The 26,682-nt window shown below is 41.3% G+C and overlaps 1 protein-coding gene and 1 long non-coding RNA gene across 2 annotated transcripts in view; one reads left to right on the forward strand and one right to left on the reverse strand.

The window, feature by feature from the left end:
* GAD1 (glutamate decarboxylase 1) overlaps positions 1 to 17,065 on the forward strand; it is a 40,230-nt gene extending 23,165 nt beyond the window's left edge. Inside the window, exons 7-17 of the mRNA XM_032355914.1 lie at positions 1,922 to 2,034; positions 3,236 to 3,351; positions 3,436 to 3,515; positions 3,739 to 3,793; positions 5,072 to 5,188; positions 6,293 to 6,357; positions 9,984 to 10,062; positions 11,189 to 11,338; positions 13,641 to 13,748; positions 14,768 to 14,857; positions 15,626 to 17,065. Coding sequence (XP_032211805.1) covers positions 1,922 to 2,034; positions 3,236 to 3,351; positions 3,436 to 3,515; positions 3,739 to 3,793; positions 5,072 to 5,188; positions 6,293 to 6,357; positions 9,984 to 10,062; positions 11,189 to 11,338; positions 13,641 to 13,748; positions 14,768 to 14,857; positions 15,626 to 15,799 — 1,147 coding nt within the window. The 3' untranslated portion in view covers positions 15,800 to 17,065. The remainder of the gene's footprint in view (positions 1 to 1,921; positions 2,035 to 3,235; positions 3,352 to 3,435; positions 3,516 to 3,738; positions 3,794 to 5,071; positions 5,189 to 6,292; positions 6,358 to 9,983; positions 10,063 to 11,188; positions 11,339 to 13,640; positions 13,749 to 14,767; positions 14,858 to 15,625) is intronic.
* LOC116597759 overlaps positions 10,028 to 26,682 on the reverse strand; it is a 28,979-nt gene continuing 12,324 nt past the window's right edge. The window contains exon 3 of the long non-coding RNA XR_004288772.1: positions 10,028 to 10,103. This is a non-coding gene — a long non-coding RNA (uncharacterized LOC116597759). The remainder of the gene's footprint in view (positions 10,104 to 26,682) is intronic.

Here is a 26,682-nt window from a genome sequence, read left to right on the forward strand (position 1 = left end):
CTCGGTCTTTAGGTAGAATCACTAATTCATATAAACGTGGGACCCAAATTAATTTAAATCACGAAGTGGACCAACCCCTGGCCTTCAGTGCCATCATTTCTCCTTTCTCCATGTGGTTCCTGCCTGGCCATCTAACACTGATTTGACTCCAGCTCAGTTTTCATCTAATCTGGATAAGGTTCTGATGTTATGGTGTGTGATTCCATTTGTTCCTTGACTTTTGCCAGAAAGCCTTCTCACTTGGTGTCATGAAATTCCAGCACACATACTGCTGCCAGTACCTCTCCACCATGCAAACATTTTTGCCATTCCAACATTTCCAAAAACCAGTGGCACTATTGATACCACATTTGTTCAAGAATGGTTGGAAGCACATCATGAGTTTTCCTCTTGGGTACACTCAACAGCACAGGCTAAACCAGGAATCCTTCTCTTCTTCTTCCTTTATCAGGCCATCAGACATGAGGGAGTGTTGGTTGCTACGGTGATGGGGCTCAGAGCAGAACCAAAGCATGATTGTGACCTCCAGAGGTGATGGTAACTGAACACATGATTTCCAAGGGTCTTCCTCCTAAATTTCAAGGGTCCTCCCAAGGAAAATGGACATATTCTTTTTGGAAACAAAATTCTTCTACCGACAGATATATCCTGAGGGTCCTCCAGGATCTCTTTGTCCTCTTTTACTACCAAGTGATTAATTTGTTGCTTCCCCCCCCCCATGATTAAAACTTAGTAGCTTCACCTGTGTCTTATTGTACAGTTGTTATCTCATCCTTGCAAATAGCTTTTCTAAATCATTAAACCAGCAAGAATTCCCATTAGTCCTCAGGATTGGCATTCTGCCCCAACCCCCTAATCAATGATAAAGTCTCCACATATCACTTGGCTGAGTCAATCTAGGAGTCTCTCTTCAGCAAGCATGGTCTGAGCTGAGCCCACAGGCTCTAATGCTTAAGGAGACCAAGCAAAAAGCAGAAAGACAAAGAGCCTCAGGTTCAGTAAAAATCTTTTTGTTTTCTGACTTAATTTTCTATGGATGGACCGTCTCTGATTTCTCTTATCCCTATCCTCAGTACCACAATCTTGTTTCAGTGACTACTTGTTTCAGTCTACTTGACTGTGCTTCCATTCTTAATTGCATTGAGAAGAGTATGGCTTGCTACTTCCAAATCAGTTTGTTAGAAGACAGAGAAAGCTAGCCTACCAGGATATCTGAGAGCCTACAGTTAGCTGTGGATGCCAGTTGACTATCTTATTATTTATAATTGGTAATTAGAAAATCATCACTTATAATTATTCTTGATGGATATTGACTTCAGAGAAATATAGAAACATAGCTGTCCTTGGGGATTATCAGTAGAAAAACCATGTAGATAATTATATTGAGATCTTTAAAACCTGGGTCAATATTTCCAATTAGATTCACAGTTAGATTTCCGATGTTTACATTGTTTTTAAAAGATAGATTTTGGCTCTGAGTTTTATAGATTCTACAAGTATGAAACTGACCATCAGTTTCGGTCAGTGGCAAACCAATTTTAAGTAGAACTTAGAATACATTTTTTCAATTAGTATTTGCATCTTCTTAGATCTTAGGGGTGAAGGAGACCCAGGAAAGTCATTTTCTTTCCTTCTATTTCTCTGGGTGGACCACATCTAAGACATTCCATTCAGATAAAAATCTATTTTGTTGATAAGAAAGCACAGAGCAGGAACTTCCACCACCTCTCTAGGTAATCCAGGCTGGTTTCTGATATTTTATGATTGGTGCCTTACTGCATTTCCAGGAAATAAATGTTTGAGAGGTTTTGAATACACCTTTTTTTTAGAACCCAAGTACAAATACTAAACCAATCGTCTGTGTTCTCCAAACAAGTGGTTTGACTTCTGTATGTTCATTTTTTTCCCACCACCTATCCAGGTTTACATATGAAATTGCACCAGTATTTGTCCTGATGGAGCAAATAACACTTAAGAAGATGAGAGAGATAATTGGGTGGTCAAGTAAAGACGGTGATGGGATATTTTCTCCTGGTATGTTTCTCTTCTCCTTCCCTAACTCTCCTCAAGATTTGTAGTATAGACCCTGGGGATCCTCGAGAACACTAAACATAAAGTGAGTTCGTAGAAGACCAATGACCTTAAAAAATATATTTTTTCAATTCTCCTGCCTTCTCTTTGTCAGGGTGAAGTCTAACAAGAATGTTGCATTCTATGTATGTTACCTAACATAGCCTGTGCCTCACCTATAAAAACTGACAGAGGATGTGTTCAAATCATGCTAAATGACTCTCGTCTGTCAACAGCAATTTGCTTATTCTGGGGAATCAGTGAATCACCATTATCAGTTGACTAATTGATTTCAGCCAAAATAGTATATCTACTTTGAGTTTTTAGTTTAATGTAGATACAGTAAGAATCTTTAAAACAAGGACAAATATTCTTGGAGGTTAAGAAGCACTGTGGGATGGTGTCAGGGACAGCATGATTATATACAAGGGGAAGAGAAGAATAAGAATGACAATTGTCCGGGCAATTCAAGTTGGCCATAAATTTGCGTGTTTAACTGTCCAGGAATTGATACAAAAGTGATTAGTTTGTATTGGCCAGACATATCTAGAGAGTTACCTCCATTCTCCTTGTTTAAGTAACCTTTGTGTCTAAGTAATCTCCTTGTTTAAATAATCTTTATTTAAGTAAACACAAGTTTAGTTTTATTTTAATAAACTTAGAGCTCTCCCAAATGACTCAATAACTCAGTTGAGCTATTCTTTGAGGAGAGTATCCAGGCAATGTCACTGTTTCCTTCTGTAGGCTCCATTACTCTTACTTTTTCTGTCTTTCTAATTCAGAGAATAGATTCATCTTTGTTCAGGAAATAGATGGAGCAGAAAGTGAAAGCAGATAAGTTGTAACTCACCTGTCTCTTTGCAGCCACTGCCGTTGCCACCTCTTATATTTCTGTCTAGGCTTCAGGTGGAATGGGCATTGGGAGTACATGAATCACCTCCAGCCAAATTGCCTAGATGGCTCTGGTAATGAGAGTGACTACTCGTATTCCCAAGGCAAAGGGACCAAAGGGAAGTCCTGGCAATAGGGAAGCCAGGAAAACCTAACAGGATATTGTCCCTCCCCTTTCTGCCTCTGTTGCCTCTTAAGATACTAGCTCAGTCTTTATTATTAGAAACAATAATAATGGAGCTTCATACCTCCCAATGTATCTGCTTGCTTCTAGGGGGCGCTATCTCCAACATGTACAGCATCATGGCTGCTCGCTACAAGTTCTTCCCGGAAGTTAAGACAAAGGGCATGGCAGCCGTTCCCAGACTGGTCCTCTTCACCTCAGAACATGTGAGTTGGATGATCTTGATTGTGGCTTATGGTGTTTTACAAGGGACTGTCTCATCTCTAACCCCAACCCTCTGTTTGTTGCAGAGTCACTATTCCATCAAGAAGGCTGGAGCTGCACTTGGCTTTGGAACTGACAACGTGATTTTGATAAAATGCAATGAAAGGTAGGGAGGAGAGAATAAGCATTAGGTTCTTGACGTATTGAATGTGTTCATCTGTTAAATCTGTTTTATTGTGCTTAAGCACTGACTCAGTACAGTATGCCAAGCTGCTAATGGTCTGTTGAAAATATCCGATTAAATTACTTTTTGCTGCTGCTAAAGTTTTTTTCATGTGCAATCTCATTGATTCTTCATTTTAATTTCTCTTCCCTTTTAATAATTACAGGGGGAAGATAATTCCAGCTGATCTAGAGGCAAAAATTCTTGATGCCAAGCAAAAGGTATGTACTCTGTGGTGCACCTAAACTCTGGTGGATACAAATTTTTAAAAACATCTTTCTGTCCTAGATAATAAAAGTCTCTGATAATATGAGAGGGAATTTTAATTGTGTTTCTTAAAATTATAATCTCAGTTATTTGCTTATTTCCAATTTGAGATGATTTCACTTTAAAGCTGTGTCTATACATTGTCATTTTTTTAAAAAATGAGAAATTCAGTCTTAATTAAGCCACTTGTCCTGTCTTTACTTTGCCAAGTGATTAGTTTGATGTATTTCAATAAATCCACTACGCAAGCATCAAGAAAATGCAGCCTAATTGAGCTTTTTATTTGCTGCTAGTTAGGTATAATCTCATTTTAACAAATACCATTTTAGCTTGGGCTTCTATTTAGCAGAGTGCTTCTCTGCCTTGGCAGATGGCCCATGGTACTCGGTGAATCCAGCCTCAATAAATTCTATTAAACAAAACAAAAAAACCTCACAGATGAGATGTATCCACGAGGCAGTCCCGGGTAGCTATCCGGCATTTACCAACTTGTTGTTTTGGTTACATCCTCAAACCTCATTCTCTAGCTTAACTGTTTGCTGGTCAGTAGAGGAGATGGATGGAAATGTCACTAGGACCGACAAGGGGCTTGGGAGTAAATGAGCTTGAAAAAAAACCTAGGACTCCTAGATTCCCCCAAGCCTGTCTTCGCCCTATTACTCTACTTACTCATGTGTTTCTTCTTCACCTGAACATTTTACTGTGTTCACTATTCGTGAACGTTCCAGCTTCCATTGTGTTTTAAATAAGCAAACAATGCTTCAGGATCATTGTTACATCAATACACTTAGAGTAACACAGCTTCTAAAATGTATTGTACCCGGACAATGTTCAGAGCTCCCTGCCCATCACTCCACACACTTAGGATTCCTCTTTCCTGCTTAGAACTTACCACCATAGAACATACTGTGTATTTTGCTTCTCGAATTTTGTTTGTTGTCTGTCACTCCCCACTAGGATGTTAACTCCATGAGGACAGAAGTCTCCATCTGTTGCTCTCACTGCTGTATTCCTCCACAGCTCTGAAATAGGGCCTGGCACGTAAATGTCACTCAAAAACTTATTTGTTGAATGAATGAGCCGATGGACCAACAAAGAATTCTCCCAGATATCATACCTGACAGCGCAGCCACCTTGCTGATATCTGGTACAGAGGAAGACTCCTGCAGTTCTACTGCATGTGGACGGGGGAGGATGGAAAGTCTCATCTCCCCGTCTCTCTTCCCTTGTAGGGGTTTATTCCTCTTTATGTCAACGCAACTGCCGGCACGACAGTGTACGGTGCTTTTGACCCCATACAGGAGATAGCGGATATATGTGAGAAATACAACCTATGGCTCCATGTCGACGTAAGTGCTGTAACTCACAGAGCGGCCAGCGTGTTGGGGGGTGGAAACACTCTGCTTTACCATTTGCTGCCAGCTCCTCCCCACGCCCCAGCCGGCCCTCTGTCCCCATCCCGGTCAGCTCGCCCTCCTGTGGCCTCCAGCCCGCCATTCATGACAGCGCACACTACAGGCCTGGACATCTTCTAGGACTCATCCCTTGCCTGCCACTGTCTTCTGTGGTCCTTGTGAGAGTTCGGTCCCCCTCACCCTTCCAGGAAGCTTTTGTCTAGACAAATGTTTACAGAAGGGAGTATAGCTGGTTTCAGAGGGAAAAATGTATATGCTCCAATGTGTGGAGAGTAGACATGAATCTAGACACTCAGCTACCTGCTTTCCATCCAGCCATCTATGACAATTTTCAAAAAACCTATGCATCTGGTACATGTAGGAAAAATAGACCCTATAAAGAAGGGGTTATCAACGGAGAGATTTAGTCCCCAAATTCCCCAGGAACATAAATGGTACATTTTCCACATGGGAGATTGGGTGTATTTTCTCCTTTTTCTCTCTCCATTCTCTTATGGATATAAGTTCTCACAACCGGACAGGTGGGTAATGTGCCTGACTGTTGAGCCCATGACCAACAAAAGCTGTTGTGTCATGTGGTGTCCCAAGCTGTTCTGTAAACAGGCATCAAGGTACCCACCAAAATGTCTCGCTGTTGGGGGACCTCCAAACCCGACAGAGCTGTTGTTTTCCAAGTTTTTTCCAGGAGCCCTTAGAACTCTATCCCAGGGAGAATCAGATGGTAGGCTCCAGAGCCATGGTGGCTCCCTTAACACAGGACTCTGGCCTTTGGGTTTCAGCACCAGAGGCTCAGACCCAATTTACCTAAATCATTCACACAGCCCCTGTGAGGTTAACCTGGAAGGAGTTTTGAAGAAGAGACAAATGATAATTACAATGGCCACAGGCTGTACAATCAATGTAGGTTCCTTTTGTCAAACAAACTCATGCTTGTCACCATTTACGTTCTCTCTCATAGTTGCTTAGCCATGTGGAGTGATTGGTTTGCGATTCTTCAATGTCACTGCCCCCCTCCCCCTCCTGTCTCTGTCCTCACAGGCTGCCTGGGGCGGCGGGCTGCTCATGTCCAGGAAGCACCGCCACAAACTCAGCGGCATAGAAAGGTAAGGGCCCGAGCTCAAGGCCGCCCTCTGTCCAGGCCTTTCATCTGCGGCCACCCAGGCTGTGCCACCCCATCCGCGGATGGTCCCTCCCTGAGTCCCAGGCTCTTACATCCACCGGACTACATCCACCTGTTCGGTAGGCAGTTACTGAGGAATTACCGAATGCTAGGCACTGGGAAATCAAAAATGATTCCCAGTCAGATGAGTCCTCAGTGAGTTCACCATTGAGAAAGAGAGAAAGACAAGTGAACGGTGACAAGACAACGTGGTGAACACAATGGCAGACGTGATTGCTGCGTGGTCGGCTGGTCAAGAAGAGAATGTAAGCTGTGCAGAGATCTCAAGGTTAAAGGAGGGTACTTTATTCCCTTAACTTACTCATTCCGTAACTGGAGGGTATTTGCCAAGAGCACAGAAAGGGGCTTGGATTCAGCACGCTCTTCTCTGTCATTAAATTGACTGCTGAGAATGGAGTAGTTCTAATTTCGTTGATCTAACTCAGTTGATTGGTTGATCTAACTAAATTATTTTCTGGCTCACCGTTGAAGTTCAGCGGCGGGGAAAGGGGTCCTACTTTTTATTTTTTCTTCCCCAGGAACTGAGCCATTTCTGCACAGGCTCCCAAACTGACCCCCTGCCCCTACCACCTTGTTCCCTGTTCTTCTCAGTCACTGAGTTTACTTGTGGGTGCTCAAAGCCTTTGGCATGTTTGGATCTTGCACCCATTGCAGATGGCGGTCCCTTCTCCTGTCACCTACAGTGGCTGAAGAGGCAAAGATGATTACCCAGAGGAGCACTGAGGCATCAAAGCTCTTCTGGCCTTTTCCCAATTCACTCATTGTTGCCAGGACATCGGCCTAGGAGAACCAGGCCCCTTACCCTGCCAGCTAGAATTAGAACCATTTCTTGTGTTCACTTGCTAACCTGGCACGTTTTGTGTCAGGAACAGAAGCTTCTAATCTGAGACAGCGTAGTCATGAGCAAAACATGATCTTAACCTGACTCCAGCAATTTGATCCAAACTCACCTCAATTTATGTATTCATTCAGCAAATATTTACTGAGCACCTGTCATGAACCAGGCAGGCATGATGTGAATACTTGGTCACCCACCTTCAGTCCAGCCATCTGTGGCACTTTTCTTAAAAAATGGGTATCTGGTACACGTAGGAAAAATAAGTCTGGATCTAGAAGGTATTATCAACTGGGGGATTTACCTTGCTGAAGCTTATTGTCCAGTGAGCTAGATGTTCATAAATAAAGAGATATTTAGTCTGTCTCGTAGTAAAGAAAAATGAAGCAGGGTTGGGTAACTGTGAAGACAAAGGCATGCCATTGGAGATGGGGTAGTCAGAGGCCTTTTTTTTTTTTTTCTTAAGATTCTATATATTTATTTGAGAGAGACTGAGAGAGAGAGAGCATGACACAGGGATGGTCAGAGGGAGAAACAGTCTCCCCGTTGAGCAGGAGCCCCTGCGTGGGACTCGATCCTGGGACTCCGGGATCACCACCTGAGCCGAATGCAGTTGCTCACCCGACGGAGCCACACAGGCGCCCGGTCAGAGGCCTTCCTGAGAATGTGACATTTCAGTGGATATAGGGATAAAGGGAGAGAGGAAGCGAGGATACTTAAAAGAGTATTCCAGATGGTGGAAGGGCAAGTACGAAGGCCCTGGGGTGGGTCTGTTCTTGGCTTCCATCCAAGAAGCCAGTGTGGTTGGAGCAAAGTAGAAAGAGGTGAGAGCACACTGAGGCGGAGAGGTGAATGGGGAGAGGGGAAAACTACACAGCAGCTTCTCTCACAATGAGGACTCTGGCTTGAGTTTCAGCTATCTCTACTGTGCCTCTTCCCTTCTGGTTCAGTTCTGGAAGGCCAGTGTCAAGGTGAATGGGACTGACTTGAGTGGGACTGACTCTTGGAAGCATAATTACATGACCCTATGACTTAGAGAATAATATGCTAAATGTAGATGAACCAATCCAACTGTACTTTAGATTTATCAGGCAATTTCCATCTTCCGCCTTTGAATCCAGGAAAACCTGAAACATTTTGCACAGATTTTTCTAACATTTTAAAGCACATATGTCTTCTAAAAGAAACTGAATCCATATCATGTCTTGTTACTTTACCTTTGGAACAGCAAAGAACCCTTCACTTCAGACCTCTAAGGCATTCAAAAAACCATTTGAGACATTTTATGAGATCTAAATAAAGTTTCTTAATGACTCAGTGAATGATAGCTATAAGAAAATGGATTTAATCCACTACCTTTTAAAGATGGCCTGACACTGATGACCAAACATTTAGTCACCTTTTTAAAGAGTTCCTCACGAGTCTCTTTCACAAAGGTTATTGTACTATGTCCAAAGGGGAAAAGTACTTCAGGACTTACTTCTCCTTGAAACACAGTACTCACCCTATCACCACCTAGACACTAAATTATTCTCTATCTAATAGACCTCAGCAAGATGAAGAGGTTCAACATTCACAGCAAGGATTTAGCTCTAGGGAGAACAGAGGCAGTATAATTCAGAGCCAGTTGCTTGGTCTGGGGAAAGCCTCCTTCTCGGGTATTGAAAGTGCAGAGCCCAGTGCTGGGCCAGGCTGTTGGGAAGGAGTCTGTAAACCACTGAAGATTACCCCATTTCAGTCCTCAGGCACTGGACTCAGTGGTCTCTGTGATGGCTCAGCCAGTGTGCTGCTTAACCCGTCATTGTGTCTGAACGACTGATATGGTTGCTAGGAAACCATGCTTGTTCAGCCATCATGGCAGCCTACACTGGCAACATTGTGTTCATTTGGCTCATAAATAATGTTGCTAAGGAGTCAAAATCTAGAGTTATCCAAATGAGCCCTGCTTTTAGGGGTCCCTCTTCACACTACCTCATAAGCAGGTAGGTCAGCATCGCCAGTCCATTTTATTAATAAGAACAGGAAGGTAGAGGGAAGCCAGGGTCTGTTGCCTAGAGGGAGGCAGGCTGGCGGAAGGGTTATGAGCACCGGCTCTGTAGTCTGGCTCCTGGACTTGACTCCGCCGGACTTGACTCTCCTCTTGGCTCAGGCACTCAGCCCAACTGTTTGACTTTGGGTGATGCATTTAACCCTTTCATGCCTCAGTTTCTCCATGTAAAAGAGAGGGAGTGAGAGTCCCTACATCAGAGCATTGTTGTGAGAATTAGATATTCCAGGAATACCTGTGAGCCTTTCGTATATATCTACTCATTTATCCTTTGTTAACCTCTGGGAAGTAGACACTATTGTCCCATTTTACCGATGGGAACACTGAGGCTCAGGGGAGTTAGGTTCCTTGCCCAAACTGGCCAATGTCAGAGCCAGGATTCAGTAAAGCTCTTGGAATAGTAGGACATACAATAAACACTCTTCATAAATGAGAGCTATTCTTAACAGCAATTATTTAGAAGAGCCAGTCAGCAACATAAGGCCCTGAGACTGCCCACAAAATATTAGTTTGCTATTTGGTTAGCCTACCCGGGGTGTGGGGTGGGGGGAGGCCACGGCAGCACATACCACTGCAGTTGCAATGGGTGGCGTTTTCCTCAAGAGGACGGGTGCCTCCTGCTGACTCCTGCACCTTCTCCTCCGAATGTATCATGTGCTTCTTTCAGGGCCAACTCAGTCACCTGGAACCCTCACAAGATGATGGGCGTGCTCTTGCAGTGCTCTGCCATTCTTGTCAAGGAAAAGGTCTGTACCGCCTCCAAAGAGGAGCTGGCAGCCTCGGTGTCCTTTACGAGGCGCAAGAAGGGAAAAGTGTGGTTTTGTTCGGTTTGGGTTTTGTTTTGTTGTTTTATTTTTTAACTGTACTTGACAAACACACAAGATTGCCAGCCCTGTTGAAACGACAGGGCCGTTTTTCCCTGCCCTTGTGCCTCCGTGAGAGCCAGCGCGTGCCTCCTCTTGGCTTTGCCCTCTATTGCCCTTCCTACTGCTCAGCGCTCAGGGCCCTGTCAATGATGGAAACTATAAGGGCATCATTTCATTGCCCATTTCCTCCATGTTTTTACGAGCAAACGTGAGAGCCATCGGGTAGGCGAACCCCTCTCACCTTAGTGAATAGAAGTGCTCCCTGGAACATACCACAAGTTCTTTGCGTGAATCTGAGGTCCCAAGAGCTGAAGTAAATTAGGCAGAACAGCATCTGCAAATGTCAACTTAGGACAACAAGGAATGTTGACTAAAAAGCGTCTGGAAATAAGTTAGTTCTTGAAGTGTCTAATAATAGAACCCTGCTTTCAAAAGCATTGTTGTACCAGTAAAATGTGGGTACACTGAGGCATTCCAAAAGTTGATCTCCAGCTTGTAGGAACCAGAACCTGCCCACGCTCTTTACTACGTTCCTAGGAACGTCTGTTAACATTACAGGAGATCCTGGAAAAGACTAGACTTTGGGGAGGGGGTCATTTGGGGGAGGAAAATTCTTCACAACATGAGACCGTTCCACCCACTGCAGGGAATTCATATCCCCAACCCTTGTCCACCGAACACCACAGTACGTCCCAGTCTTGGAAACAAGCCGAAACACCCCACACATTTCTAAGTGTCCCCTAGAGGGGACGGTGGGTTCCTTCTTGTAAGCATCAGAGACTAAAAAAATCATTTTCTAATCAGAGGGACAGAGAGAAGGGGGAGAAGTTTTTCCAAGGCTGGTTTTCGAGAAAGATACCAGAACAAACGCAAGGCCTTATAAAGACATTAGAAGAAAGGCTGCATGGGATCCCAAGTCCCTCCTTCCCTACCAGCCCCGTTTCAAAGCCATTCCCATCTCTGACCTACGAATACAGATGCAAGCTTGTCTTGATTTTCATGATAGGGTATACTCCAAGGATGCAACCAGATGTGTGCCGGCTACCTTTTCCAGCCAGACAAGCAGTATGATGTCTCCTATGACACCGGGGACAAGGCAATCCAGTGTGGCCGCCACGTGGACATTTTTAAGTTCTGGCTGATGTGGAAAGCAAAGGTACGGAGGAGAGAATTCAGACATAGGACAGAAATGCAGTGTGCACAGGCTGGCTGGCAGAAGGGAGACAAAGATATATCACAGATAATTTAATATGTGTGTAATCAATATCTAGGTAATTGAGTTAACTGTATGTTCTTTGTTTGCAAACGAGATCACTTTATCCCTTATGTCAAAATCTCCCTTCTTTTCATTCAGTCTTCTCAGTTGGAATTAACATGAAGTTTCCTTGTAACTTTCTCTTACAACAACTAAAAATTTTGCCAAGATGAGGCCTTTCTCCGTCGTCCTTAGGGATGCTGAAACTATTTAGTGCAGATGTGAAGAAATTGCTGCATTATTCTATGCAGAACCCTGAAGTTCTTTATGAGGCCTCGAATCATGGGCTCTATTGGACAATTTTTAGTTCTTTTTAAATAATGGCTTTCCCATCATTTGTATTTTATATGCTATTCTGGAAAACTGCATACTTTATTCTGAGAAATCGTACTGTTAGACTAAATCATGCTGCGTCTGCATTCCTCAACCTTTTGGGTTGCATTTCTGTGTTTAGGAAAAAAACAAAAACTAGTAGAATCTCCCCCTAAATATGGGTGAGGGAAAGGATTGCCTTTTCAATTATTTGTTTCAAAAGTATGTAATCAACTAAGGCAATTTGATTTCATAGCTTTATAGTGCAACCATATTTTTTATTTACTGACTATAAATTAATTTTAATAATTTCCACACTTAAGATTGTATCTACTAATACCAAAATGACAAAGTTTTCCAGCAAGACATCTAGTCAAGTGTTTTTCTGTAGGATGGATTTGATAGATTATTAGTTTTTTCCTTCTTTAAGTCATTTTTGTCTTAATATAAAAATAGTCTGATTTCTACCACAAAGTAATCATAGGTATTTTAAGCATATAAGTAGCCATGAATTGTAACAAGAGAAAGAGCCCTATCTTTTAGAAATATAATGCCCACGTGGCCTACGTCAGTAATTTACGTCTTCATTTTGCCCAACAATAAACTCTTGAACCATCTGCCAGGAGTTTGGCTCATAGTGAATTAGTGCTGAGGTGGGATCCCAGGGCAGGCTTCTTTCTCAAGTGTAAAGTGGACTGACCAAGGGATGCCTGGGTGGCTCAGTCGGTTGAGCATCTGCCTTCTGCTCAAGTCATGATCCCAGGGTCCTGAGATCCAGCCCCTTGCTCAGCAAGGGGTCTGCTTCTCCTTCTCCCCTTCCCCGCTGCTCCCCCTACTTGTGCACATGCCCACTCCTCTCTCTCTTTCTTTTTCTCTCTCTCTCTGTCTGACAAATAAATAAAATCTTTAAAAATAAGAATAATAGAAAGTGGACTGGCCAAGGTATCACACTCAGCAGTGACTACTTGGGGAGGCTCATGCTTTGCCTGTGCTGGGCCCTGCCCAGGCCTACTGACGATCCACAGGCCAGCCTTGCACATCTGTTTGCCTTGTTGACACCAACCCACTCGACAGCCCCCATGCTGCTGTTATTAATCAGCCTTGCTGGCTTTTAAATCTCGTGCTCAACCAGTTTGCCAAGAGCTAGAGCTATTGCACTCTCAGGGCATGTACTGAGACCGGTGGCTTCCCCACCTGCCTGCCTCGCTGGCCCCAGAAAGCAATGATACTGTGTTCTGAGGAAGGTAGCTTGCGAGGGAGTAGAGACATGCTTAGCCAGGAGTTAGGGCCAGGGAAGGTGGGTTCTAAAGTAGTATTTCACCAGCTCCGCCGTGAAGAACCAGTTGTTATTGTTTTTTAACCTACCATGGACCAATACAATAAATTATGAATTGGTAGAAAAAATGAAGTAAAAAACTGTGTAAAGCTTAGACATCAATTTTTCAAATTAGAGTCAGTAGACATAAAATTGCTGTCAAAATGCTGTTAGAATTTCTTACTGCTGAATCTCAATTTCTGTTCTCGTATTTGTATGCACCAGTTACAGCTTGTGGACAGCTAGCTACACTTTTGAGTACCACTATCCTAAGGCAAATGAACAACAGGCTTCAGGTCCAGGCTGTGAGTAACTGGAGGGGAGCTAAGAGCCCTAGAGAGACCAAGTGCCCAGAGACTAGAGTGTCTTCAAAAGAGAGTAGACATGCTTCCTTTTATTGTTTGTGATGCCGTGAAGAAACTGTACTCATTTAATTAGGTTGTTCTTCCTAACCCTCTCCAAGAATACTCTTATGGGGATTTCCAAAAGACAAGGTCAGCACAGCTTCCTCAAATGCTCATCCCAGGAGCAGTCAACCCATTGCTAACCAACATGACTTTTCTTTTTCTAAACCAGGGCACAGTGGGATTTGAAAATCAGATCAACAGATGCTTAGAACTGGCTGAATACCTCTATGCCAAGATTAAAAACAGAGAAGAATTTGAGATGGTTTTTGATGGCGAGGTAAGTTGTCATCATGGACTTGATGCATAGCATTTCCAGAAAACCTACTGAGGGATGTTCCTGAAACCATATTTTCCCACATTGCCAGAAGGTGCTTCTGAATTTTTATTTTTATGTACTCTTCATTTAATTCCCTCTGTATCTAGGAACTTCTCTTTCGATAGCACTGGGAAGACTTCTGCCCTTTTCCTTTTCTAAAATGGTACAACTCTTGACCAGCCCTTTGTAGATAAGAGGATTTTTACCTGGCACGCTCCTGAGTTGGTTAAGCATCCTATTCTTGATTTCCGTTCAGGTCATGACCTCAGGATTGTGAGTTTGAGCCCTGCTTTGGGCTCATGCACTGGGCACGGAGCCTGCTTAACATTCTCTCTCTCCCTCTCCTGTTCCCCTCCCCCACTCTTAAAAAAAGATTTTGTTTGTTTGTTTCTGCCCTGAGTTCGTATGTACATTGCGCACAAGAAGGTACTTGTCATACTAGTATTGACTGAATGCTTGCTGTGGGTACATCCCATGTCATGAACTGAGTTGTATAGTAGTGACCAAAAGAATAGGAGCCCATGTTCAGTAAAATAAAGTCCACTCATAAACCGTGTAACACCACCTACATCATCTAGAAAATTGGTTAGAAGAAGCAATTCTCTGGCCAGATATGACTGGATAAACTAGGCATTGCTCCCCCTGGTATAGAAGTAACATGGTCTTCAAGATGGACTTGGAGCACCCCCCCTCCCATTTTTAAATGATTTTATTCATTTATTTGACAGAGAGAGGAAGAGAGCACAAGCAGGGGGAGGAGCAACAGAGGGAAAGGGAGATCCCAGGACTCTGGGGTCATGACCTAAGCAGACACTTAACTGACTGAGTCAATTAGGTGCCTCTTGAAGCCCTTTTTAGAAAAAAAAAAAAAAATTTCTTCGGTCTGGGAGCCTTCTGCCAATGTACATAGAGCTTTGGGAACAACTTTCTTTCAAGTACTCATAATTTTCTGGTTTGTTTGTTTGTGAAAATTTCTGCAGCCTGAGCATACAAACGTCTGTTTCTGGTATATTCCACAAAGCCTCAGGGGCATTCCGGATAGCCCTGAACGACGGGAAAAACTACACAGGGTACGGAATCTCTCCTTGTCTCATCTAACTCTATGCAATTTCTCTAACTGGTCAGAACATCCACACTTTAATGTGTCTTTCTAATGGGGAAGAAATAAAAAATAAAGACTTGGGGTGCTAGGAAGCCATCTTGTTACATTCTTTTTGTATCTGGATTGTCCCTTTGTAAGGGGTGGGGGGGGCGGGATGCAGCCCTGTCGTAGGTTGCTGTATGCAGGGCAGTTGAATGATATACATATTTCTAGGAACTTCCATATTAAACTGTGTCTATTAAAATGTCTTTTACAAAGTTCAAGTCCACTCTAATGCTGATTCATTCTAGTTGTTGATTTCTGCATCCATTATAGTATTTGTAGTTGTTGGTATTTGTATTGAATTTTTATAATATTTCATTCATCTAACAAATACTCATTGACCATAGTCTATGTGCCAGGTGGATCCTGGGCTCTGGATTGTTCAGGAGCCTTAATCTGTGTTGCAGTGTATAAGAGTTTTTTGTTTTTTTTATTTTATCATTGTTCCAGGACTGACTTTCAAAAGTCAGCCACACAGTAGTTTCTGAGGGAATTTATGATCGGGTGGCCTCAGTCATTGGAGAGTAACCACTGAAGAGACTCAGATACAAAGTGTTTGCCTTTATGCCAGTATAGAAATGGATAGTGAAAAGCAGATGGCTCTATTTTTTCAACTAAGAAGTGGGTCGCATTGTTTAAAAGAGAGCGGTGTTAATACTGGTCTTGAGTTTTGTTTTGTGTTTTCCATCACAAGGTTGCTCCCAAAATCAAAGCACTGATGATGGAGTCTGGCACGACCATGGTTGGCTACCAGCCTCAGGGGGACAAGGCCAACTTTTTCCGGATGGTCATCTCGAACCCAGCAGCAACGCAGTCTGATATTGACTTCCTCATTGAGGAGATAGAAAGACTGGGCCAGGATCTGTAACTGCCCTCCACAGAACACGAGTTTATGGGGATTCCCTTTCCTTCTGCTCTCTAGAACCACCTTTGTAAATGGCTAAACCACATAGGATATTTCACTGAGGGAAAAACATAATATCTCGAAAAATATTGTTTAAAACTTAAAGCTTGTTAGAGTTCTTAGGAAATACTGTTCTTTTTAAAAAGTTGCCCACTAGGAACACAGTATATATGTACAGTTATATATACCTCTCTCTATATATGTATATGTATGTGTTGTGAGTGTGGCTTGTGACAGATCACAGCATGTCTCCCACTCCCAGAGAATTAACTTTCCCTTCAGCAGTTACCGATGGGCCAAACATGCTGCAAACCAGCTTGCCCAAGAATCCCAGGAAAGATGTTTTTGAAGATGTTGTGTCATAGGAACCAAGGGACATATTGTTGGTGAGAGTTGACCTCGTTATCAGTGTTTCTCCTACCTGAGGTGATGATGAATGAGACAAAGTACCAGTAGATGACAAGAATCACACCCTCTCCATTAGTATCCTGGTTGGGGAAAATCATAGCCGAGTCATTGTTACAGGTGTGCTGTTGTTGTATTTTTAAGGACTAATTTGTGTAGATTGTGTATATTTCTGTTGTCTGACCTTTGGGGGGTAGGGGAAGAACACATGTAATGATTTCAATGAACTGTTTAAATTGTAGGTAAATGAGATAATTGCTTATTTATATTCAGAGATTTACCATGCTAAAGAGACGTCTTGTATTTTCTTCCCATTTGTAATGTATCTTATTTATATATCAATGCAGTAAGTTCAGGAAACTGTTTATGGTATTTTCGTGTATTTGTGAGCCAAAGAAAAAAGATTAAAATTAGTGAGACTTGTATTTATATTAGAGTGCTCTTCAAATAATGATCGAAGCATAAGTTTGCTGCCTGTAAGAGAATTCTGATACTGTACATAGAATCATCTATATGGAAATCCCATAACTTCAATAACATCTGCTCTTCTATTATGCTCTCTGTCTGGCTATATGTCTGGTGTTCTCAATGCTTTTCTAGTAACTGTTGGATAGTAACTAGATCTCCTATAATTTTGTAGTAGTTCATGACCAATCTCTGTGACTTGCTTAGCTTAAACCTAAGGCAACGTTTCCGAAGACCTTCTTAAGAGCTCCAATGAACTGACCAGGCTCACAACTGTTTCTGAAGAAAGAAAAATTCACACTGTGCGTTTTAGAGTATGCAAGAAGAATATAAATAAATAAAAATATTCTCCATGGAGAATTTGAGCAAAATATTCTTTTAGTTTCTGTATCATACACAGAGCTTTCCAGCGACTGTTACATATCACCACCCAGCCAATCCCCTTTCCATTAGCTGCCTTTAGGTGATGGTCACTACCATTCTTAAGCTGGGACTCAATGCACTATCATAGGTGCCCAAACCCCTGATCTGTAAAATCATTCTGACTGCAGTTAAATAAAATTTGCAACTCAAGCCCAGAGAAAGAGAAGCCATCCCTGCTTTTCATTTTCCTATTTGCATCTTGGCGTTCCATTCATGCAGCCATTCAAAACCTGTTTTCTTCCTCTGTCACAGGCACTGTTCTGGGCACTGGGATTACGGTGACGTGCATGGCAGACAAATATTCCTTCTAATGGGGATCTTACAGCATTTGGTATATGTAGTATCTGAATACCTCTAAGATCACAGACTTGTGCTTGCTGCTGCTCATGCTTGTACGGTGGGCCCGGTTCACTTTTTCAGGAAACATGTCTTGGTGCTGGATCATTAGGAAATAGGTCCTACTTTCTAGATTCTATTAAGCTAAAATAATACTATTTCACTCATTTGGGATACAAGGAGCTCTCTTATTGAGCACATGGAGGGATTAGATAAGAGTCCTTTGTAATTAGCATACTGACTGCACGCATGACTTGTGGTAAGACCAGGTGCCCCAGGGAGATGCTCGTAAAGTCACTTGATTCTTTCTGCCCCTGTTCCTTCCAGTCTCCTCTGTGGTATGATTCTATCCACGCCCTTGTTTGAATTCAGGTCAATCCTATAGATTTCTGGCCTCTCAGTTACAAGAACAGTTTCATTTTAGCAATCAAATGTCCAGGTCAATGTAATAAGGGAAGACTTCAAATTTTTATACACCAGAGTTTCTCCCTTCCCTGGGTCTGGCACTGTCTTAGGCTGCAATCCTATAGTGGTAGGGGGAGAGAGACTGGTGGTGGGACAAGTTCAGCTTCCTTTTTTACTCTTCAGCTCATCTCTACTCCCTAGCCACCGCATTTCCCCTAGGGGCAGAGGGGTTAAAGTAAGAAAGGCACAGTTTCAGGTAACTGATAAATTCTCATCTAGCATGAGGGCCTCTGGTCCATGAGATTTTTTTTCTCATGGGACCATTTGGGAGTGGGGGTGGGGTGGGGATTTTTCTTTTATCAAGGTAAAGTCCGAGATACAACATAATTCATTCTTTATAAAATACTGTATACAGTATTCTGTGAGTTTTGATGAACCCATTCAGTCCTGTAACCACCACGACAGTCAAGATCTAGAACAGTCCGCCACACCAATAAATGCCCCCTGCCCCCTTATATGCAGCACCTTTCCCAGTCCCTAATTCCTGGCTACTTCTGGTTTGTTTTCTGTCCCTAGAGTTGTGCCTTTCCTATCGTGTAAATGGAATCACGTAACGTGCAGCCTTTTGAGTCTGGTTTGTGTCACTTAACACAATGCATTTGAAGTTCATCCAGCCATTGTCTGCATCAGTTGCTGGTTCCTTTTATCACATAGTGTTCTGTTCCTATGGATATACCAATGTGTTTCTCCATTTCATCACAGAGGGAAATTTGGGTTGTTTGCCCTTTGGGGCAAGTAAAATTAAGTCACGTAAATGTTTGTATGCAGACTTGTGTGTAAACATAGGTTTTCGTTTAACCTCGATAAATACCTTGGTATAGCAATGCTAAATCGTACAGCACAGAGTGTGTTTAACTTTCCAAGAAGCTGCTATACTGTTTTCCCAGGTGGTTGTACTATTTTGCTTTCTCACCAGAAATGTACACATTTTCCAGTTGCTCCGTATTCTCACCGATTGTTGGTATTTTCAATTCTTAAAAAATTTTAGCCTTTCTTTTTTTTTTGTTATAGTTTTATTACGGTATAATTTACATGACCATATAATTCACCATTTAACATGTACAATTCCCTGGCCTGGAATAGATTCACAGAGATGTATATCCATTACCACAATAAATTTTAGAACATTTTCATCATCCTAAAATGAAACCTTATACCGATTAGCAGTCTCTCTTCATTCCCACACAAACACTCCCTCTACCCCCTGGAAACCACTCATCTACTTTCTGTCTACAGATCTGCGTTTTCTAGACACTTCACATAAAAGAAATCACACGATCTGTGTTTTTTTGTGACTGGTTTGTTTCACTGAGCATGTTTTCAAGGTTCATCCATGCTGTAGCATTTATCAAAACCTCATTCCCTTTATTGCTGAATAATATTCCAGTTGGAGATAGACTATGTTTTATTTGCCCATCCATCAGCTAGTGGACATCGGGGTTGTTTCCATTTTTTGGTTATTGTAAATAACCAAATAATACTATGAGCCTTTGTATACAAATTTTTATATGAGCATGTTTTCATTCTAATAGTGGTATCTTGCTGTAGTTTTAATTTGCTTTTTCATGAAACACTTTTGAAGCCTCCCACTGATGCCCTCCCACCTCGTCACACATGAGGCCATCAGGGTCTCTCCTCCCGCGACCACTTAGGACTCAGACCCTCAGCTCTGAGCCCCTTGGCAATCTACCCTGTCCTAACTTTTACTGGAAGCCCTTCTCCTCAGGCAGCACTCTTGGGTGGAGTCCCTTTTATTTAAAATCATGACATGGAGTATATAAGGAGGGTATTTTTTAAAAAACTGGCATGTAAAGGGTAAAGAATGACAACATGATACTTGAACACCCACTACTCAGCCAAAGAAATGGAATATTCTCTAGTACCTTAGAGCTGTCCAAACCATCATGAACACTTCCTAACAGGATGCTTCCCTTTTCCCAAGAAGTAATCACTATTCTGAATGTTGTGTTAATTACTCTCTTGTTTTTCTATATAGTTTTACCACATATATATGAAGCATTATTGTTTACTTTTACCTGGTTTCACACTATGTAGAAATATAATACAGAATATATGTACTTCTGTTGTTTGTCTTTCTATTCAACCTTATGATTTTGTAGGACCTGAGCTAAACTATAGAAGGTCTTTGTGCAGTTAAAAAAATTAAAAAGACCGTCCCCCTCCCATCAGGGACAGGCATCCCTGTGCCAGTGTGTACAGCTTGGCACATGGAGCATAGACTAGATTGCCGTGCCTTCTGAACCCATCGCCACAGCCTGCAGTCACAGTCTTATGTGGTAGCCTCATGTTTTTGAGATTTACCTTTGATGATGATTCCAGCCAGGATGAATTCATTTTTATGGCTGTTTCATTGCATAAATATACTTCAGCTGGTTTATCCATTTTATCAGGGGTGGGTATATGGATTTTTTCTAGTTTCCTACCTTTAGGACCAGTGTCGCTATGAGCATTCTGTACTTGCTGGCAGGTGCACGTGTAAGAAATATTTTTCTAATGTTTATATCCAGAAGTGAAATGGCTGGGCCATGTTGTTGAACTTCACTGAGTAAAGGAGAGTGATCATACCAGGTTTCACATTAACCAGGGACACATTGTTCCATAACCTCACCATCACTTGGCCTAATAATTTTGCCAGTTTAGTGAGTATGAAATGCTATCTCATTGTGGTTTTGTCTTACCCTGATTAAAAATGAGGCATCTTTTCACATTTTTATGAATCATTTGTGTTCTCTCTTCTAGGAAATGCCTAAATCATGCCCTTTGTCCAATTTTCAATTGAGTTGTTTGTCTTTTTCTTATGATATTTAGGAGTTCTTTATACTTTCCAATTACTAATTCTTTTTGATTATAGGTTTGGCAAATATCTTCTCCTAATTCGGAGCTTGAGTTTTTATCTGATTAATGCTTTTTTGAAAACGTAAGTTCTTAAATATAATGTAGTGAAACATATTAGTATTTATCATTATATTTTCTACTTTTTTGTGTGTCTTAAGAAATTCTTCCCTATCCTAAAGTCATAAAGATATTTTCATATATATATTGGCTTCTAAGTTTTATGGTTTTATTCCTTTCACATTTAAGTCTCTATCTGTCTTGAATTGATTTTTTTTTTAATATTTGGTTCTCCTTCAAGAGTGAGAGCTATTATTAGCTCTTGACTCTTCCATATAAATTTTCACATAATTTTAGAATCAATATATCAAGTTCCACAAAAAAAATCCTACTGGAATTTTATTGAATCTGTGGGTTGGTTTGAAGAAAATCAGTATATTTTCAATATTGAATGTAAGTAATCATAATTATAGTACATATCTCCATTTAACTAGGTCATCTTCAATGTCTTTCAATAAAGTTTTACAGTGGATATGCACAATTTTTGATAGTTTTATTCCTAGGTGCTCTATTTTGTTATTTGAAATGGCATTTTTTAAAATTGAAGTATAATTAACATATGGTATTTTACTAGTTTCAGGTATACAATATATGGTTCAATAATTCTATATGTTACTCAGTGCTCATCATGATAAGTGTATTCCTAACCCCCTTGATCTATCTCACTAAAAAATGGCATCTTTTAAAAACTACATTTTCCAGGGGCACCCAGGTAGCTCAGTTAGTTAGGCATCCAACTCTTGGTTTGGGCTCAGGCAATGATTTCAAGGTTGTGAGACTGAGCCCCATGTCACGCTCCACACTCAGCAGAATCTGCTTTATATTCTCTCTCTCTCCCTCCCTCTGTGTCCCTCTCCTGCTCATGCATGCTTGCTCTCTTTCTAAAATAAATAAATAAAACTTTTTTTAAAATTCCATTTTCTAACTGACTGTTGCTGAGGTATGCAAATGTAATTGTCTTTAGGGTGATGATTTTTGTATCCAGACAGCTTGCTAAAACTCAAATGATTTTGGTTCTCTAGTGTTTTCCAAATAGGGAAATATACCATCTATAGATAATGACAGCTTTGTTTATTCTTTTTTGATTCTTCTACCTTCCCCCACCCCTTTTTCTTGATATGCTGCACTGGTCAAGATATGCAGTTCAATGCAGAAAGGAAGTGTTGGTAGCAGGCACCCTGGCCTTAATCCTGATATTAGAGGGAATGGTTGCACAAGTCATCATTCAGTGTTACGTTTCCTTTAGGTTTTTTCATAGATGCCCTTTACTGGGGTAAAGAAATTTCTTTTTATTCCTAGTTTGCTAAGTTTCTGCAATAAAGAAATGTTTAATTCATGTAGTATTACTCATAAACAATTTGTTTTCCGTGTCTTTGCTTTTTTTTAATGAAATGATTTGGCAATTTTATTTCCACATTTCACAATACAAATGAAAATTACTTTTTTTTTTTTGTCCCACTACTTAAGTGGACACCATAAGGCTACAGGTGGGAGGTTTTATCATTGACATGTGGCCTTCCGTAGGCAGGCTCATTCCAGGAGCAGGTCCCACTGGCATCACCCCAGGAGGAGGAGGACCCATCATTGGCATCATGGGAGGGTCCCCATATAGGGTGCTGGCGCCATACCAGGGTGAGGAGGACCCAGAAGACTGGGGGTGGTAGGATCATTGTCCCCGCAGGAGGAGAAACAGCAAATGGAGAAGGAGGTAGATTTCCTTATTGAAAAGCAGGACTCATTTTGTTGATCAGACTCTGAGCCTGCTCGTCCATCCATTTCTCATAGTAGTCTTTCACATTCTCTTTCTGTTTCCTACCACTGCAGTGTGTCCTCCTCACAGATGGAGAATCATGGGTGAGGAATGTGTCACAGCCGTCATGTTAAAACCTAGACATGTTGCTCTGTAGGCCATTGGCCACTCTGTCCTGTGCCACCTAGAAATGACCTCCCTATCTTTTTGAGTCCATTTTTGCAAGTTACAATTTTCAGGAATTTTTGCATATTTTTAAGTTTTCAGATTTATTGGCATAAATGTGTCCATAATAACCTCTTCTTTTTTTAATCTGTTGCATTCATATTTAAAGTATTCACTTTCTTCCTTATAAGGTAATTTGTGTCTGCTCTTTTTTTTTTTAAGATTTTATTTGTAAGTAATTGCTAAAGCCAACATGGGGTTTGAACTCACAACCTCAAGATCAAGAGTCACATGCTCTTCCAACTGGGCCAGCCAGGCTTCCTGCTTTTTTTTTTTTTCTTTTTTAATTGGTTAATATCAGTAGGGGCTTGTCAGTTTCATTCAACTGTTCAGAGAATGTCTTGGTCAACACTTTCTATTGTATGATTGCTTTTACCTCATTAATTTCTGCTTCTGTGTTTATGATCTCCTTTCCTCTACTTTTTTTTTTTTAAAGTCTTATCTGTTGTAACTTTTTCTAAATTCTCAAATTCTATGCTTTGGTCATTAATTTTGAGCATTTCTTCTTTTCTAATGAAGTATCTAAGGATAGATAGTTCCCTGAAGCATCCATCCCTTTAGCGATATACCACAAGTTTTGACACACAATATTTTGTTGTCACTCAATTCTAAATGTGATGGATTTGTTGATTTTCCCTTGTAGTTTAATTTTTGCTGTTATTGGGTATAAGCAAATTTATAATTGTCATATTTTTCTGGTCATTCATAACTTTTATCATTATATGTTGATCCACTTTTTTTGCCTTTTCTATTTTGTCTTTTATTAATACAGCTCTACCACATTTCTTTAGCCTTTGCCTAATATATGCTTTTTCCTCTTTGAATTATAATATTTACATATTCTTATGTTTTAGTTGCATCTCATATAGCTACATTTTATTTTCTTTTCCATCTTTGTCATTTAACTGAAGGATTTCATTTCTTGTGATTACTGTTATATTTGGATTAATTCTACTGTTATTTTGTACTATTTGTCCTCTCATTTTATGTTTTTTTCCTTTTCTTGTAAAAGACTTTAATTAATTGAGGTTTGTCTTTTGTTTCTGTTATTCTTGGGTTTTAACTTATGAGACTACAACTGCTCATAAGCTACTGTCTTTATGTCTATTTTTCATCACTTACCCTAACTGTATTAGCACAAATACTATACCATCTCAAAAGTTAATAATTTTACTTTCCTCATAAATCAGAAAAGTGATCATAAAGATCACTTTGACTCTGACCGTCATCCACCCAGTATCATGCCATTGTTATCCAGTATTTTGGGTCTCTCTTTTTAAACTGTACAATCTGTATATTATTAATAGTCTTATTCAATAGATTTTTGCCTAGTTATACCCACATATTTACCACTCTATTTATGCATCGTATGTTCTCACATCTCAGACCTTCCATTTGAGTAATTTTCTTTTCCTTGATCTGCCTATGTTTGAACTTTTCTTTACTGAAGCCTTTTAATAGCCACTCTCTGAGAATGGGATCTCTAAATTTATTCCCGGGCATCATTTGTGTGATTTGCTCCCTTGAAGCTGGAAAGGGTAACTATTAGATAAGGTGACTTTGTTAAACAGGAAATGTTTCGGTGACATCAAGGGGCTCTGCTCCTAGGCATTATGGGGAATCTGTTCTCCCTTACAGATAAAGGAACCCAGATACATGCATCAAATTTACCTGCAAGAATCTTAAAATCCTTTAATCTGACCAAATGATACAAAGCAATTTAATAAAAGGCATCTTACTATATTGGGGCTGAAAATTAGAATTTTTTATAATACAAGGTTGCTTTAACATCTAATAAAACCACTTCCAAAACATCTCCTCTTAATTCCCTTGGCCTCCATAATAAACGTCTGCGTTTTATGCCTGCCTGGCATCTAGTCTTCCCTTTTCTGATCATATTACTCTAATTTTCCTTTGACAGAATATCCTTTCTTTATTCTTGTCCAGTGTAATTTGAAGGGATGAGCCCACTCCCGGATACTAGAGATTGCCTGACTTGGGTGTGGTAAATCAGGACATTCCATCCCCTGGACCATAGGGAAAGGACACTTGACCCTAGACAGGCTGAAGGTATTCCTTAAGTGAGATCACAAAGCCATAGACAATAAGGATTCCATGAGTAAGGCAAAATGTAAGAAGCCTAAGCAATCTTGGCTGTGACATAACTGATGGAACATGGAGGGCCCCCACCTTGGAAGCCTACACTGTGTTCACACTAAGATTCCTTAATAAGGGCTCAGTTTGTTCAAACGGCTATATTAGTTTCCTATTGCTGCTCTAACTACCACAAATTTAGTGGCTTAAAACAACATAAATTTATGTTCTTACAGTCCTGTAGATGGAGCTGAATTCCTTCTAAGGCTCTAGGGAAGACTTTATTCCCTTGACTTTTCCAGTTTCTAGAGGCTGTCTGAATTCCTTGGCTCATAGCCCCACTTCACATCTTCATCTTTGACCGTCCTGCCCCGCTTTCTTTCCATTACAAAGACCCCTGTGATTACCTTGGGTCTACCTAAGTAACACAGCATAATCTACCCATCTGAAGATCCATAATCTAATCACACCTGCAAACATTTTTTTTTCTTTACACCATGTAAGGTAACGTATTCATCAGTTCCAGGTGGGAGTATAAGGCACAAAGACATCTTGGTGTGGGGCTGGGGGACAGGAGTGCTAATGGTAGGCTCCACCATGAGTTAAATTCCCATTGGGGACCAAGGTACCTCCCAACAAAAACTTCATCTGAAGAAAAGAGACCATTAATGGTTTAAGGACAATGATTTGGTACGAACAAGAATCTCTTTAAGTTCAGCAGGTAATGTCTTGTTGAGATTTTAAATTTTAGAAGAGGCAGCCCTTGGATAATTCCCAAGAACTAGTGTCAGGAATCTGAAGAGGAGGTGGTAAGACGAGAAGCTGTTTCACTACAAACTGTGAGGCACGCAGAACACAAGCTGGTATGGCTTTGTACCCAGCCACCTAACAGCAGAATCCACATGGGGATTTTTGGGGAAAGGGCCATGCCTTATGTCTAGATCTCACATTATTGGATTAAATTTGGCTTGAAAAAAAAAAAGATTCTAATGAAAATGGCTTCCAAGTGGTTAACTTTCCAGGGTATTTTTTCCCCCAGCCATAAATACATTTCAAGGTCTCAAGGGAAGAGAAAAGGGCGGACAAAACTAGCCTGCTGCCAGGAGTGCAGATGTTTCTGCTCCAGTCCTGGGACTCCTTGGCCATCAGAGTGCTCCTCAGGTCACTCCAGCAGGCCTGAGTGGAGGAGCAACAGGCAGATCCAGTGGCAGGAGGATGTGGCTTGGTGAGCTATTTCAGACTTTGCCTGTGCTCCTGGTCCTCAGAGCATGTGTGTATGAGGGAATGGGGGCCTGAGGGATGGTTTTGTACTCCATAGTATGCGTCTGAGTGAGGTTTTTCTGTTTGTCCCCAAACTGGTGCTTAGATTCAATTAGGGAATCAAAAAGCAGTAAGACCACATTCTAAAGAGAACTAACCACCATTAAGCTGCTCTCCTGGCTCACAGCTTACTTCGAGGTGATAGAACTGGCCCTTCCAACCCTAGTTGTGGCCTCAAACCAGACTTCCAACCTCACCTCCTCCCCAGAGAGAACAGAAGCACTTGGTTAGGACTGTGAGTTGGGGACAAACACCCCAGAGCCACTGGACGCTGGGAGGAGGCATCCCAGAGAAGCCAGAGCCCCCTCCACTAGAGGATGGCCCCAGCTCACCCCCCACCTCTCCAACCTCAGATCCCTGGAGGTACAAAGGCAGGACAGATGGGGAAACGGACTGAAGAGCTGGACCTGGGCAGGGATCCTGCATCCCAAGCCTGGGAGGTGAGGGAATC

This window comes from Mustela erminea, chromosome 8, assembly GCF_009829155.1.
Source record: "Mustela erminea isolate mMusErm1 chromosome 8, mMusErm1.Pri, whole genome shotgun sequence".
Lineage (NCBI taxonomy): Eukaryota > Metazoa > Chordata > Mammalia > Carnivora > Mustelidae > Mustela > Mustela erminea.